The sequence below is a fragment of the Oncorhynchus clarkii genome, chromosome 11 (assembly GCF_045791955.1).
Source record: "Oncorhynchus clarkii lewisi isolate Uvic-CL-2024 chromosome 11, UVic_Ocla_1.0, whole genome shotgun sequence".
Taxonomy (NCBI): Eukaryota; Metazoa; Chordata; class Actinopteri; order Salmoniformes; family Salmonidae; genus Oncorhynchus; species Oncorhynchus clarkii.
Genome location: NC_092157.1, coordinates 35,914,359 through 35,935,203, shown reverse-complemented (window position 1 = coordinate 35,935,203; position 20,845 = coordinate 35,914,359). Strand labels below are relative to the sequence as shown.

The 20,845-nt window shown below is 41.7% G+C and overlaps 1 protein-coding gene across 1 annotated transcript in view; it reads right to left on the bottom strand.

The window, feature by feature from the left end:
- The window catches only part of LOC139420729 (POU domain, class 6, transcription factor 2-like), a 115,169-nt gene that overhangs the window by 14,664 nt on the left and 79,660 nt on the right, over nucleotides 1–20,845 (bottom strand). The window contains exons 6-7 of the mRNA XM_071170959.1: nucleotides 17,987–18,196; nucleotides 14,420–14,573 (exon numbers count right to left, since the gene is read on the bottom strand). Of these exons, the coding sequence (XP_071027060.1) occupies nucleotides 14,420–14,573; nucleotides 17,987–18,196 (364 nt within the window). The remainder of the gene's footprint in view (nucleotides 1–14,419; nucleotides 14,574–17,986; nucleotides 18,197–20,845) is intronic.

Genomic DNA, 20,845 nt, shown 5'->3' with positions numbered 1-20,845 from the left:
TAGTCAGGATCGAGGCAAAGATGAACGGAGCAAACTACAGAGAGATCCTTGATGGAAACCTGCTCCAGAGCGCTCAGGACCTCAGACTGGGGTGAAGTTTCATCTTCCAACAGGACAACGACCTTAAGCACACAGCCAAGACAATGCAGGAGTGGCTTCGGAACAAGTCTCTTTTTGGGGAACTCCCCCAAAAAACGAGGATGAATCATGACATCAGTGATCTTCCGGTCGGAAATTCAGAGCTCTAGAAAGAGATCCGAGTTCCCAACTTGAAATTCAGAGTTGGATGATCGTTCAAAATGTATTTTCCCAGTTCCCAGTTGTCTTGAACGTATCGAAGTCTGAGATTTCCCAGTTCCAAGTTCTGAGGTCCCAGCTGTTTTGAATCCGGCAGAAGTCATGCTGGATTGACAGCATGGCCAATGTATTCAACCTTTTCTGACCCATTGTGTTGTGTGTGGATGTTAATCATTTTAGCTTGAAAAGGAGACCCTTTCAGACATGTGTTTAAAATCTTTAAACCCAGATTGGTGAATGTTGATTGCTTTGCATGTGATTGCTTTGCATCTCAGTTAGCCACTGATTCCTTCCAAGTATTTGCAATTTCCGACATGTTGTGTAATGTTTATGTCCAATGGCCGATGAGCACTGACATGTTTTTATCTATAATTTCTCTTCATATGACAGGGATTGAAAAAGATTTGCCAGTAGATTGTCAACATGATTCACGATGATAACTGCTTGTCTAGCTAAGATTGTGAAAGTATGATGTTGACATCAGTCCAATCAAAGCTATGGTAGATATAATGTGTATATATAATGACATAATGTGCCAGCCAAACCCTCCCTAACCCGGACAACACTAGGCAAATTGTGCATTGCACCATGGACCTCCTGGTCGCAGCTGCCTGGGCCCAAACCCAGAGATTCTGGGTTTGGGTCCAGGCTCTGTCGCAGCCAGCTGCGACCAGGAGGTCCATGGTGCAATGCACAATTTGCCAAGCACTGTCCGGGTTAGGAAGGGTTTGGCCGGCAGGGATATTCTTGTCTCATTGTGCACTAGCGACTCCTGTGGCGGGCTGGGTGCAGTGCACGCTGACCAGGTCGCCAGGTGTACAGTGTTTTCTCCGACACATTGGTGGCTTCCGGGTTGAATGTGCACTGTGTCAAGAAGCAGTGCGGTTGGGTTGTGTTTTGGAGGATGTATGGCTCTCGACCTTCGCCTCTCCTGAGTCAGTACTGGAGTTGCAGCGATGAGACAAGACTGTAACTACTACCAATTGGATACCATGAAATTGGGGAGAAAAAAAGGGGTAAAAGATAACGTGATTTGACGTAATTTTATCTGTGGCCTTCTTGGATTGGCACTTCTAATGTAAATCTATGGAAGCACCCAAGGGGGCTTGAACTACCTAGCTTTCCCTGAAGATTCTGCGGCAACGTAGTGTCCCCATGAGTGACAGAACACTGAGCCAATCACTGTGCAACTAGAAAAAAGTACTGATGTATGTTCTGCTTTTGCTGGCTGCCCCTCCACCATAGAAAGCACTGAGTTAGGCTGAAATGCCTGCATTTTAAAAAACTTTTTTTGCAAATGGATTTGTAACATGAATTAATGCCAAAATAACATGCAAAATAGGCCAATTATAATTATTATCTGTTTTTCCTTGTATAAATCTGGCCTTACTACTATTCGCCCATAGAAATGCATTGAATAATAATTCCTGAAATGTAAAATCTGATAGCTAAATGATCCTCGGTATGACCATCTTAAAACAATTCCATTTATTAGCTTAGTAGAAAGCCAGCTCCGGGCCCTTAGACTCTAGGGCAGTGGTCACCAATCTTTTCTGAGTCAAGATCCCTTTTGGAGTCAAAAAGCAAGCTGAGATCTACCTCTCAAATATATTTTAAAAGACTTAAAAAATATAAGCCTATGCATCATTAACCTTTTAAGACAGATGTGTAGCGATGAGGTTTGTGCAGTAGGCTATAGGCCCAACACATTATCACTGCACACCAATTCACGTTTTTACTCCTATGATCAGAGAAAGTGAAATATTCCTAGATATTAAAAAGACACAAGCCACTAATAATGACAACACATGCTTATCGAAACACTTTGCTATACTCATTCATTGAAGCTGCAGTGTTGGTTGTAGCATGAGTGGAAGTAGCCTTGGGAGAACACGCATTTTATGGCTTCTAAAAAAAAAGTGTTGAACAAAGTGCTAAATGACATTTTAGTCATTTAACAGATGCTCTTATCCAGAGCAACTTACATTTAGTGCTTTCATCTTAAGATGGCTAGGTGGGACAACCAAATATCACAGGCATAGTAAGTACACTTTTCCTCAATAAAGTAGCTATCAGCAAAGTCAGTCTTTTTCTAGTCTTGGTTTTAAAAGTTTTCAAATATTCTGCACACTATTTAGAAGATTCCATCCACTCATTCATAATAAAAACCTCCTCATATTCTAGAGGTAAATAGAGAAAATATAAGTTATGTCCAGGACCTTGCCAATACAAAGAGCTTGACCACAGCAGTACATTGGTTGGAAGAATATAGAACTCAAATGATGATGATTTGACACATAAATAATGCTCCATTGCTCATGTTCCCGTCAAGTTGATCAATGGCAACTTCCTAAAATATTGAATTCAGAACTCATTCGCAGATGCTTAAGGAAATAGTTTAGCAAGATGAAATGAATCTAACTAAAACAGCCTTAAGGCAACGTTTGCATGCTGACAACCTTGGGTCCTATGATTCATATAGGGTCCACGAGAGGGCAAAGCATTTGGAAACTGAGGCCCGTGTTCAATACATACAGGGTTTTTGGATAGTCTAATAAATGTTTATTTAACATTAAAAAAAAATTAATTTAACCTTTATTTAACCAGGTAGGCTAGTTGACTGCGACCTGGCATAGCAGTGTGAACAGACAACAACACAGAGTTACACAAGGAATAAACAATAAACAAGTCAATAACACAGTAGAAAAAAAGAAAAAAAGAGTCTATATACATTGTGTGCAAAAGGCATGAGGAGGTAGGTGAATAATTACAATTTTGCAGATTAACACTGGAGTGATAAATGATCAGATGGTCATGTGCAGGTAGAGATACTGGTGTAGCAGAAAAGTAAATAAATAAAAACAGTATGGGGATGAGGTAGGTAAATTGGGTGGGCTATTTACCGATGGACTATGTAAAGCTGCAGCGATCGGTTAGCTGCTCAGATAGCAGATGTTTAAAGTTGGTGAGGGAGATAAAAGTCTCCAACTTCAGCGATTTTTTGCAATTCGTTCCAGTCACAGGCAGCAGAGAACTGGAAGGAAAGGCGGCCAAATGAGGTGTTGGCTTTAGGGATGATCAGTGAGATACACCTGCTGGAGCGCGTGCTACGGGTGGGTGTTGCCATCATGACCAGTGAACTGAGATAAGGCGGAGCTTTACCTATCATGGACTTGTAGATGACCTGGAGCCAGTGGGTCTGGCAACGAATATGTAGCGAGGGCCAGCTGACTAGAGCATACAGGTCGCAGTGGTGGGTGGTATAAGGTGCTTTAGTAACAAAACGGATGGCACTGTGATAAACTGCATCCAGTTTGCTGAGTAGAGAATTGGAAGCTATTTTGTAGATGACATCGGCGAAGTCGAGGATCGGTAGGATAGTCAGTTTTACTAGGGTAAGTTTGGCGGCGTGAGTGAAGAAGGCTTTGTTGCGGAATAGAAAGCCGACTCTAGATTTGATTTTAGATTGGAGATGTTTGATATGAGTCTGGAAGGAGAGTTTACAGTCTAGCCAGACACCTAGGTACTTATAGATGTCCACATATTCTAGGTTGGAACCATCCAGGGTGGTGATGCTAGTCGGGCATGCGAGCATGCATTTGGTTTTACTAGCGTTTAAGAGCAGTTGGAGGCCACGGAAGGAGTGTTGTATGGCATTGAAGCTCGTTTGGAGGTTAGATAGCAGTGTCCAAGGAAGGGCCAGAAGTATACAGAATGGTGTCGCCTGCGTAGAGATGGATCAGGGAATCGCCCGCAGCAAGAGCAACATCATTGATATATACAGAGAAAGGCGTCGGCCCGAGAATTTAACCCTGTGGCTCCCCCATAGAGACTGCCAGAGGACCGGACAACATGCCCTCCGATTTGACACACTGAACTCTGTCTGCAAATAACCAATTTAATTTATAGGGGATTAAATAAATCAAATTAAAGAGGAAGGAGAAAAATCTGTAACCCCGCATATTACAGTTTGTTAATTACCTAGTAAATAAATAATAATTAAGTTTAAAAATATATATATTTCATTTTAAATTTGACCTGGTAGGCTAGTTGAGAACAAGTTCTCATTCACAACTGCGACATTGTATTTACAAATTAAGTAGCCTGAGTCACAAAATGTAATTATATAAGTAAGTACAATTAAGAAGAATGGTACAACTAAGTACCAGTTAATAACTATATAAATCCCTACTCACGCCACTATTTCAATGTAATATAAAAGAAAAACCAAGCAACATACAAACTCACAAAATGTAATTATAAAGTAACTACTTAGTCCCAAAGGTGAGTACAAGTACGAAACATAGTATTAGTATGTAAATACTTAGTCACAGCAGTCTCTTTCAAAATAATACCTAAGAAACACAAATGAACATACATGGTCATTTATTACCACGTAATTACCAAATAAATACATTCAAGTGATCCTCCTGTGTTGATATTCTCTCAGTTGTTCCTATGTACAGTACTTTACCTTTAGTTACCATATACAGTTGAAGTCAGAAGTTTACATACGCTTAGTTTGAAGTCATTAAAACTCGTTTTTCAACCACTCCACAAATTTCTTGTGAACAAACTATAGTTTTGGCAAGTCGGTTAGGACATCTACTTTGTGCATGACACAAGGAATTTTTCCAACAATTGTTTACAGACAGATTATTTCACTGTATCACAATTCCAGTGGGTCAGAAGGTTACTACATACACTAAGTTGACTGTGCCTTTAAACAGCTTGGAAAATTCCAGAAAATTATGTCATGGCTTTCGAAGCTTCTGATAGGCTAATTGAGTTTGAAGGCCTACCTTGCTTGACATCATGGGAAAATCAAAAGAAATCAGCCAAGACATCAGAAAAAAAGGTAGACCTCCCCAAGTCTTGTTCATCCTTGGGAGCAATTTCCAAATGCCTGAGGGTACCACGTTCATCTGTACAAACAATGGGACCACACAGCCGTCATACCACTCAGGAAGGAGACAGGTTCTTCTAAAGATGAACGTACTTTGGTGCGAAAAGTGAAAATCAATCCCAGAACATCAGCAAAGGCCCTTGTGAAGATGCTGCAGGAAACAGGTACAAAAGTATGTATATCCACAGTAAAACGAGTCCTATATCGACATAACCTTAAAGGCCGCTCCAAAACCGCCATAAAAAACCCAGACTACGGCTAGCAACTGCACATGGGGACAAAGATTGTACTTTTTGGAACAAAAATAGAACTGTTTGGCTATAAGGGCCATCGTTATGTTTGGAGGAAAAAGGGGGAGGCTTGCAAGCCGAAGAACACCATCCCAACCGTGAAGCACGGGGGTGTGCTTTGCTGCAGGGGGGACTGGTGCACTTCACAAAATAGATGGCATCACGAGGGAAGGAAAATTATGTGGATATATTGAAGCAACATCTCAAGACATCAGTCAGGAAGTTAAAGCTTGGTTGCAAATGGGTATTCCAAATGGACAATGACCCCAAGCATGCTTCCAAAGTTGTGGCAGAATGGCTTAAGGCCAACAAAGTCAAGGTATTGGAGTGGCCATCACAAAGCCCTGGCCTCAATCCTATAGAAAATGTGTGGGTTGAACTGAAAAAGCGTGTGCGACCAAGGAGGCCTACAAACCTGACTCAGTTACACCAGCTCTGTCTGGAGGAATGGGCCAAAAGTCACCCAAATTATTGTGGGAAGCTTGTGGAAGGCTACCCAAAACATTTGCCCCAAGTGAAACAATTTAAAGGCAATGCTACCAAATACTAATTGAGCGTGTGTAAACTTCTGACCCACTGGGAATGTGATGAAAGAAATAAAAGCTGAAATAAATCATTCTCCACTATTATTCTGACATTTCACGTTCTTAAAATAAAGTGGTGATCCTAACTGACCTAAGACAGGGAATTCTTACAAGGATTAAATGTCAGGAATTGTGTAAACTTCTGACTTCAACTGTATGTTCATAATAACAGGGCTATAAAATGAAGGGGTGTCTGTTTACACATAGATTCAATGTATACTGAACAAAAATATCAACACAACATGTAAAGCCGTGGTCACATGTTTTATGAGCTGAAATAAAAGATCCCAGAAATGCTCCATACACTCAAAAAGCTTATTTCTCTCAAATGTTGTTTATATCCCTGTTAGTGAGGATTTCTCCTTTGCCAAGATAATCCATAAATCTGACAGGTGTGGCATATCAAGAACAGCATGGACATTTATTTTCACCCTGGCTCCATGGAGAAATTCTGAGAACTGCAGGAAACCGGCTTTAAAAAAAAACATGAAGTGAGGCCCTCTAAAACCTTCTTAAAATGTTCTCACAAGTTCACCCGCGCCGACCGCGCCCATTGCTACGTCCCCTGGCACACTCAGACCCTTTTTGATCCTGTAAGGACCGACGCCGGAGATGAGAAGCGGGTACGAGGAGTCAACATTTATTCCCGGAATAGACTGGTAACAGGACAGGCACAGCATCAGCACACGGGCAAAACAACGGCAAATGACAATCCATATAGCAGCGGGGAACAGAGATGTGGAACGGACAAATATAGTGGAGGTAATAAACAGGTGATCGAGTCCAATAATGCAGTGACAGGAGTGTGTAATGTTGGGGAGAAGGCGTCAGGGTTGGGGAGCGGGAGCAGGCGTGACAGATCCAGAAAAAAACGGATAATATCTTTCTAAAGCTCATTGAGAAGGAATGGTGGAGCTCACCCATGGCCACAGCTGGCCACATCAAGTCTTCCTGTTTTTTCCATCAAAATAAAATGTGTATGATATGAATTCAATAACATTTTTTTTTTTTTTTTTTTACAGTTTTCCATAGTGGACAACATTACATTGGGATGCAACATTATAACTGGATTGGGAAAAAAACGAAAGGTTTCTAAATATGTTTTAGACACTTTTCTACTATGACATAGGGGAGTTTTATTTTGAAATGTAAAAAAAAGAAGTAACTCGTTAGTGTTTCTATCAATACACTAAGCTAACTACTTTCCAATCTCACCAACTCGCCCCAAACCATAGCCATACTTGTCTTTCTATCCTTTACATTGGTTGTGAGTCCAACTATTATTTGTCATGATTTGAGCACGTACGTGTTGTTATTTAGTAGAAATATATATTTTTACTAGAAATAAATGATTGCTATCAGTAGCTAGGTTTCAATGTTCTGATTAGCTGGAGGTAAGACGTGGGAGGGATAGAGGTAGAGACTGCTTGGAAAGATACAGCACATGTTAAGATATCGTTTTCTTTTGTGTTTAGTGAGTCCGCTAGATCAGAGTCAGTAGGGATGACAACTGTTCTCGTGAATCTGACCATTTTTCTGTCCTGCTAAGCATTTGAAATGTAACGAGTACTTTTGGATGTAACTTTGTTTTGTAAATAAGAATGTAATATGTTTCTGAACACTTCTACATTAATTTATTAATGTGAATAATGACGAGTGAGAAAGACTCTACCCCCAAGACATTTCTAATGGTGAGAGGTTTGCATAAGATGGGATGTTAGGATTTTTTTAGGGGTAAGATAACGTTGTTAGATTCTACTGTAAGTAAACTTGAAAGTGTCTGGTATTTACATGGTGTTACAGGTTTAGTTTTTTCCATTTATGTTTTGAGGTTGGACTTTTAGCAAGTATATCACGTTAGAACGTAGGCGCAACGATTGGTGCAGATTCAACCAAAAAGACCAGGGGGCTTTTCCAATGCCTCGCAAAGAAGGGCACCTATTAGTAGAGGGGTGTAAAGAAGAAATAAAAGCAGACTGAATATCCTTTTGAGGATGGCGAAGTTATTAATTACACTTTGGATGGTGTATAAATGCACCTAGCCACTTCAAAGAAACAGGCGTCCTTCCTAGCTCAGTTACCGGAGAGGAAGGAAACCGCTTAGGGATTTCACCAAGATTTTCACCAATATTTCACCACTGGGAGATGAATTCACCTTTCACCAGGACAATAACCTAAAACACCAGACTGGAGTTGCTTACCAACAAGACAGTGAATGTTCCTGAGTAGCCGAGTTACAGCTTTGACTTAAATCTGCATGAAAATCTATGGAAAGACCGGAAAATGGTTGTCTGGAAATGATCAACAACCAATTTAACAGAGCTTGAAGAATTTTGAAAAGAATAATGGGCAAATGTTGCACAATCCAGGTGTGTAAAGCTCTTAGAGACTTACCCAGAAAGACTCACAGCTGTAACCGCTGCCAAAGGTGCTTCTACAAAGTATTGACTGAGGGGTGTAAATACTTACTGTATGCAAATAAGATATCTGTATTTCATTTTCAATAAATAACAAAACAATTCTAAAAACATGTTTTCACTTTGTAATTATAGGGTATTGTGTATAGATGGGTTAGAAAAACATATTTCATCCATTTTGAATTCAGACTGTTACAAAGCAAAATGTGGAATAAGTCCAGAGGACATTACTTGGTACATTTATGTCTACACAATAATTGGACTAAATTATAAAGAGGGCTAATAGTATCTGGTATATACCATGTATTCAGAAAGTATTCAGACCCCTTGACTTTTTCCACATTTTGTTACATTACAGCCCTATTCTAAAATTGATTTTTAAAAATGTTTTTTTTTTTTAACTGGTTTTTAGAATTTTAGCAAATGTATTAAATAAATAAAAAAAATGAAATATCACATTTCCATAAGTATTGAGACATTTTACTCAGTTCTTTGTGCACCTCAGCACTCAATGCACTTTTGGCAGCGATTACAGCCTCAAGTCTTCTTGGGTATGACGCTACAAGCTTGGCACAGCTGTATTTGGGGAGTTTCTCCCATTCTTCTCTGCAGATCCTCTCAAGCTCTGTCAGGTTGGATGGGGAGAGTCGCTGCACATCTATTTTCAGTTCTCTCCAGAGATGTTGATCGGGTTCAAGTCCGAGCTCTGGCTGGGCCACTCAAGGACATTCAGAGACTTGTCCCGAAGCCACTCCTGCATTGTCTTGGCTGTGTGCTTAGGGTCGTTGTTCTTTTGGAAGGTGAACCTTCGCCCCAGTATGAGGTTCTGAGCGCTCTGGAGCACGTTTTCATCAAGGATCTCTCTGGACTTTGATCTGCTAATTTTTCCCTCAATCCTGACTAGTGTTTCAGCCCCTGCCACTAAAAAACATCCCCACAGTATGATGCTGCCACATCCATGCTTCACCTTAGGGATGGTGCCAGGTTTCCACCAGACGTAACACTTGTCATTCAGGCCAAAGAGTTCAATCTTTGTTTCATCAAACCAGAGAATCGTGTTTCTCATGGTCTGAGAGTCCTTAGTTGCATTTTGGCAAACACCAAGCAGGCTGTCATGTGCCTTTTAGGCTGATTGGTGGAGTGCTGCAGAGATTGTTGTCCTTCCGGAAGGTTCTCCCATCTCCACAGAGGAACTCTGGAGCACTGTCAGTGTGACCATCAGGTTCTTGGTCACCTCAATTTCGAGTTTTGATGCAAAGGGTCTGAATACTTAAGTAAATACACTTCCAAAAATGTCAAAAACCTGTCAAAGTAAACCGTCCGAGTTGTCCATTTGATTAATTATTCAGCAGTCTCAAGACTTCGGGATAGAAGCTGTTAAAGATCCTTTCGGACCTAGACTTGGTGCTACGGTACCGCTTACCGTGCAGTAGCAGAGAGAACAGTCTATGACTTGGGTGACTGCTACAGCGTACAATGACACAATGACATTCTAGATGATTCTTCCAACTTCGTGGCAACAGCTTAGGGAAGGCCCGTTCCTGTTTCAGCATGGACAAAGCGAGGTCCATACAGAAATGGTTTGTCGAGATCGGTGTGGAAGAACTTGACTGGGCTGCACAGAGCCCTGACCTCAACCCCATTGAACACCTTTGGGATGAATTGGAACGCCGACTGCGAGCCAGGGCTAATCATCCAACATCAGTGCCCGACCTCACTAATGCTTGTGGCTGAATTGAAGCAAGTCCCCGCAGCAATATTCCAACATCTAATGGAAATCCTTCCCAAAAGAGTGGAGGCTGTAATAGCAGCGAAGGGGGGACCAACTCCATATAATTGCCCATGATTTTGGAATTAGATTTTTGACGAGCAGGTGTCCACATACTTTTGGTCATGAAGTGTACATCTATATTAAAAATACAAAACTGAAATATCATAATTGGATAAGTCATCAGCCCCCTGAATTAATACTTGGTGGAAGCACCTTTGGCAGCAATTACAGCTGTGAGTCTGTTGGGATAAGTGTCTACCAACTTTATACACCTCAGCCTGGTTTAGACGTAACATAGAAAATCTAAATCCGGGACACTGAAATTAGTATGATATGTTGTGTGTGGTATGGCTACATAAGACAGAAGGTTAATTAAGGCAAAAAAATGAAAGGAGAATCGTTTGTAGAGGTGGATGGGTGGGTGAATAACACGAACGCCTAGCAACCCAAAGGTTGCGTGTTTGAGTCTCATCACGAACTTTTGCATTTTTGCTAATTAGATACTGTACTGTACCTGTCACACACCTACTCATTCAAGGGTTTTTCTTTATTTGTACCATTGTCTACATTGTAGAATAGTAGTGAAGACATCAAAACTATGAAATAACACATATTGAATCATGTAGTAACCAAAATTATGTTTTATATTTGAGATTCTTCAAAGTAGCCACCCTTTGCCTTGATGACAGCTTTGGACACTCTAGGCATACTCTCAACAAGCTTCATGAGGTAGTCACCTGGAATGCATTTCAATTAACAGGTGTGCATTGTTAAAAGTTAATTTGTGGAATTTTTTTCCTTCTTAATGTGTTTGAGCCAGTCAGTAGTGTTGTGACAAGGTATACAGAAGATAGCCCTACTTGGTAAAATACCAAGTCCATATTATGGCAAGACAGCTCAAATAAGCAAAGAGAAACTACAGTCCATCATTACTTTAAAACATGAAGGTAAGTCAATACAGAAAATTTTAAGAACTATGAAAGTGCAGTCACAAAAACCATCAAGCGCTATGATGAAACTGGCTCTCATGAGGACCGCCACAGGAAAGGAAGACCCAGAGTTACCTCTGCTGAAGAGGACCATTTCAGTAGAGTTTCAGATTGCAGCCCAAATAAATGCTTCACAGAGTTCAAGTAACATACACATCTCAACATCAACTGTTCAGAGGAGACAGCATGAATCATGCCTTCATGGTTGAATTACTTTAAAAAAACACTACTAAAGGACACCAATAAAAAGAGAAGACTTGCTTGGGCCAAGAAACACGAGCAATGAACATTAGACCGGTGGAAATGTGTCCTTTAGTCTGATGAGTCCAAATTTGAGATTTTTGGAGATTTTTGGATTTTTGGATGCAGAATAGGTGAACAGATGATCTCTGCATGTGTGGTTCCCACCGTGAAGCATGGATGAGGAGGTGTGATGGTGCTTTGCTGGTGACACTGTCAATTATTTATTTAGAATTCAAGGCACACTTAACCAACACGACTATCATTTGTTTTTCAACGGGACAATGACCCAAAGCATACCTCCAGGCTGTGTGTAAGGGCTATTTGACCAAGGAGAGTGATGGAGTGCTGCATCAGATTACCTGGCCTCCACAATCACCTGATCTCAACCCAATTGAGATGGTTTGGGATGAGTTGGACCGCAGAGTGAAGGAAAATCAGCCAACCAGTGCTCAGCATATGTGGGAACTCCTTCAAGATGGCTGGAAAAGCATTCCAGGTGAAGCTGATTGAGAGAATGTAAAGAGTGTGCAAAGCTGTCATCAAGGCAAAGGGAGGCTACTTTGAAGAATCTAAAAAAAATAGTTTTTTGATTACTACATTATTCAATTTTTGTTATTTCATAGTTTTGATGTCTTCATTATTATTCTGCAATGTAGAAAATAGTAAAAATAAAGAAAAACCCTTGAATGAGTAGGTGTGTCCAAACTTGACTGGTACTGTACTTTGCAACTACTTACTACTTTCTAGCTACTTTGCAACTACTTAGCATGTTAGCTAACCCTTCCCAACCCTAATCTTGACCCTTTAACCTAATTCATAACCTTGACTCCTAACCCTTAGCCTAGCTAATGTTAGCCACCTAGCTAATGTTAGCCACCTGGCTATTGTTAGCCACAACAAATTGGAATTTGTAACCTATAATACCAATTGCAATTCGTAACATATCATACAATGTATCACTTGTAACATATCATACATTGATGGATAGCAATCTTCAAGTCATGCCACAAGTTTTCTATTGGGATTAGGTCAAGGCTCTGACTGGGCCACTCAAGGACATTTAACCTTTTTATTCTTAGCAACTCCACTGTAGCTTTGGCCTCCGGGTCATTGTCATGCTGAAAGGTGAACTTTCATCCCAGTTTCAGCTTTCTTGCAGATGGCAGCAGGTTTTCTTCAAGGAGTTTTCTGTATATTGCTCCATTCATTTTCCCTTCTATCCTGACGATGAGAAACATCCCCATAACATGATGCTGCCACCACACTTCACACTATTTAAAAAAAAATGTATTTAACTAGGCAAGTTAGTTAAGACCAAATTCTGACTTACAATGACAGCCTAGTAACAGTGGGTTAACTGCCTTGTTCTGGGGCAGAACGACAGAATTTGACCTTGTCAGCTCAGGGATCTGATCCAGCAACTTTTCGGTTGCTGGCCCAATGCTCTAACCACTTAGGCTACCTGCCACCACACTAAGAATGGTGTTCTTTGGATGATGTGTTGTGTTGGATTTGCACCAAATGTAATGCTTTGCATTTAGGCCAAAAAGTTCCATTTTAGTTTCGTCAAACCACAAAACGTTATGCCACATGGCTACAGAATCTCCCAAGTGTTTTCTTGCATTTCAAACGGGATTCAATGTGGGCTTTCTTGAGTAATGGCTTCCTTTTTGCCAGATTTGTGGAGTGGTTGGGATATTGTTGTCACATGCACACTTTGACCAGTCTTAGCCATAAAAGCCCATAGGTATTTCAAAGTTTCCATTGGACTGCCTCAGATCAGTCTCCTACTTGGTCGGTCATCCAGTTTGGAAGGATGTCCTGATCTAGACAGGGTCTTGGTGGTGCCATATACCTTCCACTTCTTAATAATCTTCTTCACTACCCAGTTTCAGGAACTGCTGAATTCATCCTGAAATCATGTCAATCACTACAATTGAGGCCAATTAACTTCTGTGTGTGATTTTGAAGGTGAATTGGTTACACCTGAGCTAATTTAGGATCGCTATTACAAGGGACACTTATCCAACCAAGCTATTTCAGGTTTTATTTATTATTGATTAAAAAAAATACAAATAAAAATGTTCACCTGGAAGTTGTAGGGTATGATGTGTAGATAGATCAATGGGATAACTACTATTTTAATGCATTTTTACTTCCAGGCTGTAAGGCAACAAAAGGTGATATTTTTAAAGGGGGTGTAGACTTTTCTATGGTATTAGCAATGATTTGATTTTACAGCCCTCTTACCTCCTACCTAGCCTGTGAGTGTAAAGGTGGTGCCATGTAGGGTAGGATCACAGACAGATTACAAGTAACTACATTGTATCTACATGGAAACAGACATGACTTCATTTTACAGCCCTGTTACTATGAACATAAATGGTAACTAAAGGTAAAGTACACGGAAGCAACTGAGAGAATATCATCAAAAGAGGATCACTTGAAGGTATTTATTTGGTATTTAAATTAAGGTATTTAAATGATAAATGACCATGTATGTTGGTATTACTTTGAAAGAGACTGGCGTGACCACATATTTACATAGCAATACACTGGTTCTTACTTAAACTTCTTACTTACCAGTACTTACTTATATTATTACTTAATAAGTACGTATGTAATACTTATTTGGTTGTTTAAGACTAAATTGTTACTATGTATATTGTTTTTGTTACTATGTAAATACATAGTAATTAAGAGGCTATAAAATGAAGGGTTACCGAAAAATCTAATGTTTTTGGACAAACAGAAAGCCAGCACTCTTGAAATAGAAGGTTCACCATACCAAAGACTGTGGTCAATTACAAAATGTAATTCTCTGACAATGTAGGTTTATCTGTATGCTTGTATGTTATTTTACTATGTGTGCATGTGTGTTTGTGTGTGTGTTTGCGCGTGGGGGTGTCGCCGGGTACTCACTGCTGACCAGCTGACCCACACTGAGAGCGGAGGAGGAAGAGGACGATGATGAGGAGGAAGAGACCTGGCGGAGAGGACTCTGGCTGTGGGGCATGTGGAGCAGGTTGGGCTGAGACGACACTGGGCCTGTCTGAACCTGCTGAGCCTGAGGCAGCTGAAGACACACACACAGAAATTAAATATTGACTGAATATATTCACTTAAAACAACAATACAACCACTATAATATTACACCTTAATAGCACAACAAGTTATCTTCACAATAATTTTTAGGAACTCAGTCTTAGAATAATAGAATATACGGTGCAATTTCAAAATTTGGTTGTGCATCTGCAGTCACTTAATTAGCTCATGTCTGATTATTTTTTTGGGGGATTGGTAAATTAGTCTAGCGGCCAGCTATCTAAACTTGTAGTGAGCATAGTCAAATTACAGACCTGGGTGGAGCCCATCGATCATCAGTAATCATATTAAAAACGGAAAACATTTGCCTCTACCCTAAGGGCAAAATGTGTAGAATTGCATGAAATTAGATATAAAATTGCAAAACCTTCTCTCTGCCCCATGTCAAAATGTGTTGAATTTCATGAAACAAGCTAGACAATTGCAAAATCTTCTCTCCGCCCCATCGCAAAATGTGTAGAATTGCAGCAAACTTGCTTTAAAACGACAACATTTTCTCTACGCCCTTCTTCTCTTCACTGTCATGAGGGGTGCCGCTAAAATGTTTTGCTTGCAAGGTGGGGGGGGGGGGGCCACTGCGGCCCTTCATGATGAGTTACATTTTTTTGTGGCCCCCGCCACCATTAAAGTTACCCATCTCTGGAGAAAACTATTCAGAGCTAGATTACAATTGAAACAGACAGTGTTAGATTAGTAAAAAAGAGACACTGGGTTTTAATAGGAGATGAATGGTGGCTCAGCTGTTTTGTATTTATCGCTCTCTTTCGCTCTCCATGAGCATAAACGTCCTCTAGAGGTCTTCATGGATCCACCTGTACCCGAATACCCGAGACCCGATCCGGGACTCGAGCAGATCCGAATCTAGAATTCTGAATAATGTCATGGGTTTGGGTTGAATCTGATATGACTGTCAATGGTCTCGGCCCGGGTATGTGTAATTTTAATTGACTTGTCCGGGAGGGCCCGTACATATCCGAACGCGACAGCTGCAGTAGAGAGAGACAAATTGTACCCTTTATGCTGCTGCTCATGCTTTTCACGAGAGTGTAGTGTGTAGCATATAGATTGTTGTTGTTTTTGGCCAATCATAAATCATCGAAACGGCAATTGTTAGTAGATATCTAATCAATGGAAGATTAAATTAACATTAAAATTAAAAGTTAAAGGAGACGGATAGGCTGCAACGACCAAGAGTCAACAGGTAACGCTAGGCTGCTACTTAATATTTTGAACGGAGTTGTCATTTGTAACTGTAGGATGAGAAAGCACATGCACTGCAACTTCAATTAGCCTAGCTACGGTAGCTAACATTAACTAGCTTCTCCCAGTTTGATGCAGTCATATTTGATGCTAAATAACCTAGATATGGCATATTTTAGTCTACTATAGCCGCCAGTCGGCTTGGTTGCTGTCTCTTGTCTCTCCCTCAACGCTCCCAGTGTCACTCGCTCACAGTAGGATCCCTCCCCGCCTGCTAGAGCAGCACCTCTGTCTCCCTCCTCTCGCTTTATCAACTCCGGTCAATAAAGTAGCTTAAAAATACATATTTTCTTCTGCTTCCCGCACTCGGATCCGACCAGGTATATATGGAACGGGTGTAGTTGTCCTCGGGTTCGTTCGGAACGAGTGTCTATATATAAATAAATAAATAACAATGTATCCATATCGGGTTCGGGTTGGAAAGCCTAGGTCCATTTCAGAACGGGTCCAAAAAGTGAATAGCTCTTACCATCCCCTGCCTGCCATACAGGAGTGTAGAAAAAAACATTATGACAATTATAGGGTGTTTTCTCCAGTCATCACACAAGGGAATTGCTAATAAAGGCAAGTCCGCGCAGGAAAAGAACCATGGACACCGCGGCTCAGGTATCAAAGATAATGTATGATTTACAGGCAATGCACTCCGGCTGTAAGAAAACGATGTATTCTCATGTTTGGTGCGCAAATGAATTGCTCTTACAAGATCAAGCTGATACGTCTTCACTCTAAAGTGAAAGCTGTCTCCTCCGTAAACTAGGTTGGCTTTCTCAATACTCTCTCTCGCTATTAATTCCTTCCCCATCGGCATGTGTTTGTTTGGAATGGTAGTGGATGTCAACAGCGATGCACATACTGTCAAGACGGCTGACAGGCAGTGAGAATTATCTAGCTTCACTTGAAATATTCGGCACTGCCGGAGCTGACAACCGTAAATTATACCCGTGGAACAGTCGCTGTCTACGCGCGTGGCTTTGAAGAGAGGACCAAAACACATAAACATTATTACAAATGCATTCATTCGTTCACGAGTGTGATCTGGTGTTCCGTGAAGTCACTGCCCTAGCCCGTTTACATAGCATGTTTCATTTGTTTTTATCTTCCTTATGTATGGCTGAGGGCCTGGTCCATAGTAGGTAGACTTAAAGCTTGGACATTTCTTTGTTTTCTTTGGTAAGTGTGCCTCTGAGGCCTACCATGCATTTACAAGTCCAAAAGAAGGAAGAACATTTACGTTGTACACAACAATTCAGCACTAGGTGGGGTTTGAGTTCACTGTCAAACATTTAGCACCATAGAACTCATGTTCTTCTTTGCATGTTCTAGGAGAGCCTCTTTTAGAGGATCAGTCTGGTGTTGTACTGTTACGATAGCTAGAGACACACGATTCTCCTTTTAAATGTGTGATTAAGGAGAATCATCACATGCTCAGGTCACAGGTAAGGTCACGAATAAGCGGGGGAGGATGAGGGAGATAAATATAGCGGGTAGTGAGAGAACAGAAAACAGAGTGAGGTAGTGTTTGAGTTTTAAGTGGGGTGATGAAAAGTGTTGTTTTTCGTTTGGCTCTGCAGGGGCTCTGCAGACTGCCAGAGAGGGAGTTTGAGAGGTTCCCTGACAGGTGCTTTACACACACACAAACACGCACCTTTGTGAGGATGCACCATCGTGCTGCTTATTAGCTCCTAAGAAAAGAGTATATTTTCAAAGGCCTGACAAATTTTGATATATCACTCTTTCTTTCTGTCACACTTCTGTAATCTTTACTGCCCTAGTCAAGAGACTGGTTTAATCGAAAGCAACCACTTCCAAACACTGGGAGCAATGAAATGCTACAGTTGGGGGTTATGTTTATGAGAAGGAAATCTTCTCATGTTGCGTTTAGACAGAAGATGAGAAGACGTGATAGCTGAAAAACATCAGACTTGACTAGTATTGTTTCTCACGAGTAAACAGAAAAAAGCAAAATCTACACAGATTTTTGGTCTTCGAATGTACTCAATTGGCATTTTCTGTGAGTAGGAATATATCTTCATGTGTCTTGTATGTGATGTGACTTGTGTGTGTGTGTGTGTGTTTGTGTCTGTGCATGTGTGTGTGTACTATACAGTACATATGTGTGGTTACCTGCTGTCCAGGCTTGATTGGTGACAGTGTGATTCCCTGGGTGTTGATGACAGGAAGGATCTGATTGCCGATCACCGTGGCGATGATCTGGCCCTGGGTGTTGGTCAGAAGCTGAGGTGTAATTGGCTGGACCTGCAGCGCAGGGTTTCCGCCCCCTGATTGGCTCGAGGGCCCCCCAGAGTTGGGCATCAGTGGGATCGTTCCAATTATCTGAAAAAGGAGGGGTGAGAGGAGAAGAAATCAGATGGGTCATTCCATTGATCTACAGTACATAGATAAGGGTAGGAAGGCAATTATCGTTACAACTGTTGTACAACTGTTGATCTACTGCACAGAAGTATAGAGCGCCTTTCAGATTCTATACGAACTCCCCCATTAAATACTTGTGCATTGCGTATGATAATACATGTATGTCAGTGGACGCACAAACGTTTGGAATGGCAGTATCAAAGCACGAGCACTTGATGGTTGAGTTCATGTGTGTGAGGGAACTCACAGGCAGATTATCTGATCATCTGTCATAGAGGAGGTTTTATAGGCCAAACCAAGTGAAGGCAGAGCCCACTGCTGGGAGCACACTGCAAAGGTCAGCTCTGAGTACCTGTGTGTGTGCTGGTGCAGACCACCGCCTGTATTATCCATCACCAGGCCAGGAGAGGGGCGTGTGTGTAAGATTCATGTGTGTATATGTGTATTTGTCGGTTTCTGTTATGGGGGGTTGCTAATACTGAGAGACCCCCCCCCCCTCCCCCTTCAACACACACACACAAGTGCGCTTGCATGCACACCAACACACACACACACACCCCAAATGTCCAATTCAGCTCCCAGGGTCCCTGGGGTACTTCATCCCCTCCTCTCCTCCTCTCCCCCTCTCATCCCCAGCTCTCCTCTTCTCTCCTCCATGGCTGTAATCAGGAAGTGCAGATCAAAGGGGGTGGCAGAGTGTCACCGCAACATTTTAGCTCTCAGAGCTGCCAGAGTGTGGCCAAGAGTAGCGCTTTAGGGGGGGACTTAGCGCCTCTTCACAATGATGAAGGTTAATGTAATCTGTGGACTGGTCCTGGACAGACAGCTTCAGAGTTTCAGTCTCTCTGCCTGTTCTCTCCACTGACAGGACCACAGCACGCAGCCTAATTATGCCAGAGGAGAGTGAACATGGTCGGGCTTGCAATTATTTTACAAAACTTGTCATTTGGACCTGGCTGGAAGATTTGGGCTAGCATTGTTGTATTTTGTTATAGTAATAAAACAAAGGCAAAACATTTTTACCAAAATAAATGGACACAAGCACAATGAATGTTTTGGTAGCTCATGCTGCCTACTTCAAGCATTGTGTACAAATCACCAAAATAATCATATAGTATAGTATATAGGTCAGACATAACAATTATTACACGTGCATCTGCCACTATATATAATTTCACAGCGAAATGTAAACAGGTCCCCCCCATACTGTAGTCCAGCATCTCACTACTGCTTCCAGTGCTAATCTGATTCTCCCTGCCATGCCTCTCTCTGCTTTATTGCCCCCCCTCCCTCCCTGCTCCCTGTTTGACATAATGGGGAAGGATCAGTGGTAGAAAGGTAGGCCGGCAATCTGTAATTCATCCCCTCCACGGCTCATTTGCTTACGTTGCTTCGTGTTAAGCGACAGATAATTTCTCTCTCTCTCTCCGGGCTCTGTGTCACCGCCGCCGATTCCCCCTGTAATGCTCTCCTCTCTTGCCACTTAGCATATTTTATTGCGCCGCCTGACGCTCATGTCTCTCGACATCTGGCTTCGCGTGCCTCCGTGGCGGAGGAATTGTTCCACTCAATTATTCATCCTCGTTGGATTAAGTAGTTATTCTATAAGAGATTAGCGTAATAGCACGGGCAGGGAACTGACAGTTTAGCTCTTGCCCCGGATGCACCGCTACCGCCACATCTCCTTCTCTCCCTCAGACCTCGTGGATGATCTATGGCAGTGCTCAGATGGCGTTTCTCAAGGCAGTTGATTGTGACACTGATTATGTAAAACATGTAAGTTCTGATGGATTCATGGAGAGGTCAGTAGATTCATGGAGAGGTCAATGGAGAATACATGCTTCGGTGGTAGACTACAGCCAGTTATGGCATTTTATACACACAGAGTCACATAGGTTGTGGCACCTTCTAACAAACAATAGTATTGTCAGCTTTGTCCAACCAGCATCCTTCATGTTTACCTTTCCTCTCTTTGTCTTTTTCCTCCTCATGGATTTGTTTTCCACTCGTGATAGTGTGGTGTGTCAGGAACGGTCAGGACCCGCATCCTCCTCTCTCTCCCTTCTCTCAGCAGAACTCATTAAGATTATCCTGCTCTTCTCTTGTTTCCACAGAAATGCTGTCTCATCTATCCAGCAAGGCCAGGGCAAGCTGTGGTGTTAGCCATGGTGGCCAGACAAGATCTCTGGCCATTTTCCCCTCCTGCTATCTCCGTGCTGGGAATAGAGAACCATGTTGGAATAGAGCCCCGGGTTGGGAAACGTTTGGAAGTCCTGACTTACCTCATTACAGCTCAAAGACATCAATCATAACACTTTGATAAGGCATGTGAATTGCTTTATAAGATCACACAGTCAGATGTAAAGCCATTTTGATTGTGGTCCTAACACAGTGTGAATATTCTACCATATTACAAAATATACAGACACCTGAAGTATTATTCACCTGCCTTTTATTTGCCCCGCTGTTAGGTGAAAACAGGGGTTCAAAAGTTAATGTCAGAATATGTTTCCTCTACCACTGAGGAACGATTTGTATTTGTATTTCAGCGGAGTCCCTCTGTGGTTGTGCCCGTGCAGGTTAACAGAGCATGTGTGTTCCTGCCTGGCA